This window comes from Crocodylus porosus, unplaced genomic scaffold (genome assembly GCF_001723895.1).
Source record: "Crocodylus porosus isolate Cpor-Errol unplaced genomic scaffold, CroPor_comp1, whole genome shotgun sequence".
Lineage (NCBI taxonomy): Eukaryota > Metazoa > Chordata > Crocodylia > Crocodylidae > Crocodylus > Crocodylus porosus.
This window is the reverse complement of record NW_017728886.1, coordinates 9288883-9298027: the sequence shown is the minus strand read 5'-3', so window position 1 is coordinate 9298027 and position 9145 is coordinate 9288883. Positions and strand designations below refer to the sequence as shown.

Sequence of the window (9145 nt, the reverse complement as noted above, 5' to 3'; positions counted from 1 at the left end):
CCTGTAGTTAGCCGGATCCACTCTCCTCCCTTTCTTGAAGATCGGCACCACATTGGCCTTCTTCCAGTCTTCGGGCACTACACCAGAGCACCATGAGTTTTCAAAGATCCGTGCCAGGGGCTGGGCTACGACGCTCGCCAGCTCCTTGAGTACCCTGGGGTGCAGCTTGTCAGGGCCAGCTGACTTGAAGGTATCCAGGTCCTCAAGATGTTCCTTCACGAGGTCAGCATTGTTGGAGAGTAGGGGATCCCCCTCACCCAGATTTCTCTGTCCCATAGTAGGCATGGGCATCCCGTGTGACTGATGAAAGATTATGCTCTCAGAAAAGCTGATATTCCCAAAACAGCAATTTGTTTTGCGGGTCTATTGTCACCACACTAGAGGTAAGGTAGGAGATATTATAAGGAATATAGTCTTATGCCCTGGGAGTGGTCATTTTTTCATAGATTCATAGTTTCTTAATGTTGAGCCTGAATTGATCTTCCAGGAGTTTGAAGCCATTACTCCTGGTTTTTCTGGTGATGCCCTTTTCCCTCTGGAAGAATGAGTATCATTCTAGTAGTCATGTTTAAAACATTTTTGGTCTGGAGATACCTTCTTTGCTTTACTTTCAAATTTAATATTTTTTTTATTTCAGAGCAATTTTTCTGTATCTGAAGAAACTGCTCACTATTCCAATGCACTTTGAAAATTCCACAGTAATGGTTTCATATCAAAAAGCAATTGAGAATTGAGTTTTAATATTTGATTAAGTAGTTATTTTAGGAACGTGTTCTAGTAGTGAAGTATCTGAATTTCTCCGTTCATCATAAAAACACAGCCTTACTACTTTTTGCAGGTTCGTGATTATCCACTGTATCACTTCATCAAGGCTAGAGCACATAATAAAGCAGGAGATCATCCAGAAGCCATCAAAATTTTAAAAATGATTATCAATTTACCTTTTATGAAGAAAGGTGAAAGTAAAAAAGTCCATGGTACCCGTGTGACAACCAGTGAACAGGTATCCATATACCTTGAACTTGCAGAAGCTCTTCGACTAAATGGAGAGTTGGTAAGATATTATATATATAGATATTATATATATATTCCATATTTTTTAACAAAGATTTTAATTAAAAAGTCAGGAGCCATTCTCATTAGGAAAATCTAAACAAAATTCCATTGGGAAACCAAACTAGGCAAAAATTAATAGAAAACAACACGATTGAATTTTGGTGTTAAAATGACTTTTGAAAGTAGGATTGAAAGTACTGTGAGACATTCATAATTTTCAAATTTGCAGACTGCTACCATGTTGACTGATAGGAATTTCTTATGGGGTGCAGTCTATGCCTGACCTTGTAGAAGAATAAGAAATAAAGAGAATGATTCAGCATTTCTCTTTTGGGGTCTGTAACATATTGGCGTCCTGGGGCTGCTCTCAATGTATGCCTGCCCACTTGCTTCTGGGCAAACCACCCACCCATCTCTTCTGCCATGCCTTGATGTTCCTGATTGTTTGATTGATCTTAATCAGGCAGGAAGCTTCCCTGATCACAAGGGCCTCTATATACATTCCAAACTTCCCTTAATGTGTCCCATGCCTCAGAGATGTTTCCTGACCTAACTTCCAGCCCTATCATTATCTCACTAGTAATTGGGCTCCCAGCCCCTTCCCTGGGCCTACCAGCCCCTTCCCTGGGCTCTAGGCCTTGTCCTCAGGCTCCAAGCCCTGTCCCTGGGCCATAAGCTTCTCCCAGCTCTAAGCCTCATCCTCGGGCTCTAAGCCGTGTCCCTGGACATCACACTGCTCTCTGTGTTTCTGGGCTCCAGACCACCTTAGTACAGCCTCCAAGCCCCTCACAGCAAGACTATGGCTCCAAGCCTCATCCCACTACATTCTCTCTCCCTTCTTCTGGGAGCTTCCCTAATGGCTCCCAAAGGCTCAGGGCTCCACCCCCCTGGATCCTAATTCCTGGCTCCCTAACACGCTCAGGCTGTCCTGTGAGCCTGGGCTCCCCCTGTCTCAGATGACAACCCACCAGGGATATGCGGGCTGGGATTTTCAGGTGCCCCTATCCACCTTTCACTGGGGAGGTAGCTGGCCTGGTATTTCTGGGAAGCTACCCTGCCACAGGTAGCTCCACCAACCCACCCTTCCCCGGCAGGTGCAGTTTCAGGTCCTGCCCAGGATCAGGAGTCTCCAGCCACCCCCATAACTCCTCCCTTACTTCCGAATGGTGCTGACCAGGCTGGTGCTGACCCTCTGGCTTTTGCAATGCAGAGCCCAGCTTGGCTTGATTAGACTTGCAGCCAGCTGTAGCTTCCTGGCTGCTGCTCAGGCCCCTGATATTAACACAGCACCCTGTGCTCTGTTACAGTTCTCAAACAGCATATGTAACAAAGCAAGAACACAGGAGCTATACGCTTTCTGCCTAGCAAAAAAGTCATTGGATATGGACAAATGGATAGTTTAGCTGCTTTAAAAAGGGAGGTGAAGCTGCTGCTTCAGAATATATAGCAGCTGCTGTGAGCTAACTGTTATGTCTTAATGATCTGTTGTGATACAAGAGGGGTGGCCAACATGCAGCAAGCATGCCAGAAGCAGCTTGGGCAGCTGCTGTCTGTGGCACCAGATTCCCAGGTGCTCAATGAACAGAGGCTCTGGAATAGAGACAGGGGAGCTCCAGCCTCCATTCACATGAAGCAGACCAGGAGCAGGATGCTGTTGTGAAGTGAGGTAAGAGCAAGGTTTACCCTTCCCTTGCTATGCAGTCACCACCAACTTGAGCACTTTGGGTCCGTGCTCACCATATAAAACTTCAGCAGCTGCAGGGCCAAGGAATGGTTAATTTAGTTCCTGGCACTGACACTTCTCTTGCAGCAAAGTCCAACTTCCTCTTTGCTTTGTGGAACTGTAGGCTTGCGGGCCCCTACCTCCATTCCGGCACCTCAGGGTGCAAACTCTGTCAGGTACACCTTTAGGGAACAGGGATCAGAGCGACACCCAGGGACGTAACGTAGGGCAGTCGTCTAAAAAGTTTGGCCACCTTTGGGATACACCTTCTCTCAATCATCCTAACTCTGACCCTGAATAAAGCAGGTTAATGTTGGGGTGGTTTTGCTACACTTACATCTCTACAGAATCACACAGACACAACAGTTGCATTCAGATAGCTTGTATCAGTATCCTTTGATACTGATACAATTGTTATATCAGTACATAGACATGTTCCAAGAGGAACTGTAGGGCTTTTGAACCCAACTGTGATAGAAACCATTGTTCAGAAAAAAAATTGTTTTGGTTTACAGTCCGTTTGTTACACCAAACTCTGCATTCATTTTATAAGATATAACTATAGTTTGTAAATTCTAGGGCACTTAAGGTTTAATCAGTTAATAACAAAATGATAATGATTTCTGGAAAGCAAAAATTTGTGTTGTAAATTATTGGTAATAATTTGCCCTCTTAATAGTAATTAAGCTGAAAATGTTTTTCTACAAAATACCAACAAGTTAGTGGTTTCCTCTAATAGTACTGAGTGAAATCCTAACCCCACTAAATTCTAAAAGAATTGTGCTATTAATGTTACCTAGTTTGACCTGCTCGATTGGGCTTTTTGACCTGCTCGATCAGGCTTTAAACTAAGCCTGGGGCGGGGGGCTGGACTAGATGATCTTCTGAGGTCCTTTCCAGCCCTAATGCCTATGAAATTTATGAAATCTTATATAGTCTGTTTGTATATCATCTCTGTGCCCTAGTCTACTCTGATTCTGGGATGTGTCAATAACAGTTTTGAATGTTAAGTATTCTTGGAATTAGATCATTAAAATGTGAGGTCTTTTTGGTAGAGTTTTTATTTTTCTCTGTGATGTATATTAAATTGTATGTGATAAATTTAACTTGATATTGCTGCTTCATTTCCATTGTTACAAGAAAATACCAGAGTTCCACTAATTATTAACAGGAATGTGCAAATAGATAGTTGTCAGGAACTAAAACAAATACCAGCCAATCAACTAAGGACAATAAAAGCAGCTTAATAATAATAACATTAAAATGATTACATTTTATAGCAGAAATACCTTTTTTTAGCTACTAAATGGAAAGACAGTGAGCAGGCTCCCAAACACAGAAGAAGAAGATCTGGACATTGAACTAGGACATTTCAGTAAAGTGAAGGAGAGAAGACAGTTAAATGATTATAAACTGGAAAGGCCTCAGATCTGCACAGCTTACCAGTGAAAGTCCTGAAGTTAGCTTTATAGAATACAATGAACACTTTAACAGAAGCTCTTACAAAAATAGGCAAAGAAATAAAAACGCCAAATGAATAGAAAATGTCATGTAGCAAAGTTGCCAAAAAGGGTTATCACAATCAGTGCAAAAACTGAAAGAGCATTCAGATACTCTGCTTCCCATGTAAATTACTGCCATTATCTTATGCAAGAGGTATGGATTTCTTTGGGTAATATTTTTTATTGACTCAACTGTGTAGCTGGTATCAAGTTAGACAAGCTTTAAAATGCAAGATATACTTCCTTTAGCCAATGAGCAAGCAAACGGAAGACCAAACAGGGCAGTTGTTTGCAGGGAGCAAGAGGAGGATGGGACCAGACAACAAGGCCAGATCTAGGTCTGGGAAACTGAGTTAGTCAGGTGAGCTGCTGTGTGTGTTTCTGACTGTGTGTCTGTGTCTGTGTGGCAGTGGGTCAGGGCCTGTGCTCTGAGAGACCTCATTGTTGGCTGAATTGATGGCTGATTGCTAGTGATTGGTGGTGGGTAGGAGCATCAAGTTCTAAGGACGTGGCCTAGCCAATTGCAGGCAGTTCAGCCCAGAAGGGTCATCTAAAAGCAGGCTTTCCACATGCCCAGGGAGTGAGGGAACAGGGAAGAGCAAACAGGGCAGTTTGCTAGCACTTTACAGATCAGTTTGCCACCCCACTCTTTAAAGTGGGGTCTTAAACTTTCTCAGAGGAAAGAGGTTTGCAAGGATGGACTTAGATATGGTGAGGACACTTCACTTAATCACTTCAGCCCAGGTCCCAGACTGTGCGGGGTGCCTAGCATGGCTTCCAGTTGGTGGGAGCAGGGATAGGGATAGCCCCATTTGTTGGGGGTGTGCTCTGGTCTGGTGGATTCTCTAGAGACCTGGGTGAAGAAGCTCCAGGCAGAGATGAGCAGGTTGTACAGCATCAGGGCTGATGAGCAGGAGATAGATGAGTTGTACAGCAAGGCTTTCCAGCAAAAGAATGAGGACAAGATAAAATGGGAAGACTTGAATGGAGTCGAGTGGAAGGTGGTCGCTTCAGGCTCCAGGCCACATACTATAAGGGAAACTTTTCTGGTTCAGCTGTGCAACAGGTATGGGACCCTTGCACCACTGGTGGAGGAAGGACTGGTGAAGAAGGACCGGAGGCACTTGCTTTAGGGGAGGAAAGGAAGGAAGCTGCTGTCCAGAAGTGGAGATGTAGGGTGGTGGCAGTGGGCGACTCACTCCTGAGGGAGTTGGAGGGTGCCATCTGCTGGCTGCATCACTCCACACAGGAGGTCTGCTGCCTTCTGAGAGCCTGTATCCAGGATGTGACAGAGAGGATGACAAAACTCATCCAGTCCTCTGAGCACTAATGCTGTTCATCCATGTGGGCACGAATGACATGACCTGGAACAACCCTGGGCAAGTCACAAGTACAGGGTTCTGCAGGCTGGGCTCAAGGGGTTGGGAGCACAGGTGGTTTTCTCTTCTATCCTCCCACTCCCAGTCAGGGGTCAGGGCCCCTGGAGGGACAGTTGTATTGAGGAGGTCAACTGGAGGCTCAGGTTTCAGATTTTATGATCCTGGAACGCTGTTCTGGGATAGAGGCTTGTTGGGAAGAGATGGTATCCACCTCATGTCAAGTGGGGAAAAGTTGTTTTCATCCAGGATGGCTGACTTGCTGGAGAGGGCTTTAAACTAGATGCATTGGGGGTTGGGTGTACAGACAGGAATGCAAGTTGGGGGACTGAAAAAGGGCCAATGTGGTGCCAGTCTTTAAGAAGGGGAGGAGGGAGGATCCTTGCAACTATCAGCTCATCAGCTTGACCTCAATACCAGGTAAAATTTTGGAGAAAATTATCAAGAAGTCCATTTGTGAGAGACTGGCAGAAGGCATGATGCTGAAGGATAGCCAACATGGTTCGTTGCTGGCAGGTCATGTCTGAGCAACCTCGTCTTCTTCTGTGATCAAGTAATGAACCACTTAGATGTGGGAGATGGAGTTGATGTCATATACTTGAATTTTAAAAAGGCCTTTGATATGGTCTTCCATGATGCTATTATAAGAAAACTGGGGAATTGTGGACTGGCAATTTCCATGGTCAGGTAGGTTGGGAACTGGCTAAGGGGGTCAAACCTAGAGAGTGTTAAAGGATGGGTCTGTATTGTCTTGGCAGGAGGTGGCCAGTGGTGTCCCACAGGGTTCAGTTCTTGGCCCCATGCTGTTCAACATCTTTATTAACAATTTAGATGAGGATGTGGAAAGCACTCTGACCAAGTTTGTGGACAATACTAAGTTATGGGGAAAAGGGGTCATACTAGGGGATAGGATGTGGATCCAAGCAGACCTGGACAAGCTAGAAAGGTGGGTGGAGTAGAACTGGATGCAGCTCAATAAGGATAAATGTAGAGAGCTTCATCGGGGAGAAGTAATGATGACATGAATATAGGTTAGAAGGAGATGTCCTGACCAGCATGATGGTTAAAAGGGACCTTGGGGTTATGGTTGATCATGGGATGAACATGAGCCACCAGTGCAATACAATAGTCAACAGAGCTAATAGCATACTGGGATGCATTAGGCGATGCATTGCGAGCAGGGCTAAGGAAATGATACTGCCTCTCTACTCAGCACTGGTGAGACCCCAGCTGGAGTACTGTATCCAGTTCTGGGAGCCGCATTTCAAGACATGGAAAATTTTGAAAGGGTCAGAAAAGGACCACAAGAATGATTAAGGGCCTAGAGGACAAGCCTTATGAGGAAAGACTAAGGGATCTGGAACTGTTCAGCAGAGGGAAGAGAAGACCGAGGGGGGACTTGGTGGCTGTCTATAAGTATATAAGGAGTGAATATCAGGTGCTGGGATAAAAACTGTTCACTAGGGTGCCCCATGGAAGGACAAGGAGCAATGGCCATAAACTGTTAGAGAATGGTTTCAGGTTGGATGTAAGGAAGAACTTATTTACAGTAAGGGTGACCAGAATCTGGGATAGACTTCCCAAGAAGGTGGTGCAGTCCGCAACCTTGGAAATCATCAAGAAGAGACTGGACAGACACCTTGCTGAGTTCATTTGATCTCAGCAGTATTCCTGCCCAAAGCAGGGGGGTCAGACTCAATCTTTTGAGGTCCCTTCCAGCATTTATTTTCTACAATTCTGTGATTCCTCATGTCTCAGTTGTGGATTTTCCATTGTAAGTGGCAGATTTTGGTATCTTCCATGTTATGGTAGCGTAGAGTGAAGTTGTACCCATGATGGTCCAGGAATTATGTGAGAGGCAAGGATTTCTTAGGGTGATGTCTCTTATTGTCTTATTATTGGACCCATGACTATGTAGTAGGAATAGAGTTAGACAAGCTTTTGAATGCAAATGATTCTGTCCAGTCTCAAGAATGTCTAGCATTTGAAAGCTTGCCTAACTTTTATCCCAACTATATAGTTGGTCCAATAAAAGATATTACACTAAGACAGGGGAGGGCAATTATTTGTGCTGGAGGACCACTTAGGGAGTTTTGGTGAGGTATTGTGGGTCCCACTGTGCACCTGGGATCAGTGGGACCAGCTGTACATGCCATAGCCCAGGCTGCCCCCAACATCGGTCTGGGCAGGACTAAGAGGCTCATTATAGGCTGGATAAAATCTCTTGGCAGGCCAGATCCAGCTACAACATCACTCATACACTACCATTTCATTATCTCAAACAGACTGAAGTGGTAGAGTCAAAGTTCTGACAAGAACATGCAGGGACAAAAAAAATCATGCCTAGATCAAGTAGTAACCCCAACATTTTTAAATTAGTGACAAAATAATTTTCTGGAAGTTCCTACACCACTATGGGATCTCTGAGAGATCTGTGAACATCATTATGAAGTACTGCAAAAATATGATAACTTAAGTAATATATAATCAGCAACCAGACTAAATCATTGGAGGTCAATTCATACATCAGACAGGGATGTCATATTTCACCCAGACTTCCTACTGGTTATGGACTGGGTAATGAGAAATATTATTAAACACAACTAAGAGAAAATATGATGGATTTCCCTCCCACACAGAAGTTGAAGGGCAGTGCCTTTTCAGATACCATCTGCCTTTTGTCCCATCTCCTCAGAGATCTGCAAGTCACAACGAGTGATGTACATACATTTAGTTGGGTTGAAAATCAATGTAGAAAAAAACTCAAACCAGGAAAATCAACATTCAGAAAAAAATGTCAGTAATGCTTGGGAGGACTGACATTGAAGAGATTTAACACTTCACATGTCCTAGCAGCATGACAAGCAAAGAGGCAGAAGAAGCAAAGACATTGAAGATAGAATAGCAAAAAATAGATATGCTGAAGCCAATTTAGAGAAATCAAAACCCTACTCCTCCCCAAACTAAGCTCCATAAATTTGCCATGAGTGTAACGATAGTAAGGTGCTGAAACTTGGAGACAGTATTACTAAGATCCTAATGCTAAGACTTCATTAACCGCTGCCTTTATCAAATCTTTTAATATATGGTGGTCAGAAAAATGATGCATTATTGAAGAGGAGAAAACAGTCAGTAGGGCTAGAAACAACAAAATAAAAATGGAAGTGATTGCATCATATATGGAAAAAAAGATTCAAGCAGCATTAAAACGTAGGCTTTAGATTGGAATCCTCCATGTAAGAGTCAACAGGGCATATCTGATATAACATGGAGATGTATAAGGGAGAATCAAGAACCATCAAAATGAAATGTGAAGAAGTGCCAATTACTTCTGCATCCTGTGTAACGGCATCCGCACACTTCAAAATGGTGGCAAGGGCACTTTATCTTAATATCGTTCAAAGAGCTTTAAATAAAGTGCCCCCACTGCCATTTTGAAGTGCAGGGACACTGATACATGAGATGCTCTGGTCCCTTTAATTAGAGCT

General features: G+C 43.8%; 1 protein-coding gene across 3 annotated transcripts in view; it reads left to right on the top strand.

The window, feature by feature from the left end:
- TTC21A (tetratricopeptide repeat domain 21A) overlaps window positions 1–9145 on the top strand; it is a 69352-nt gene that overhangs the window by 28559 nt on the left and 31648 nt on the right. For all 3 annotated transcript variants that reach the window (XM_019530162.1, XM_019530146.1, XM_019530154.1), the window contains exon 14: window positions 839–1054. In XM_019530162.1, coding sequence (XP_019385707.1) covers window positions 839–1054 — 216 coding nt within the window. The remainder of the gene's footprint in view (window positions 1–838; window positions 1055–9145) is intronic.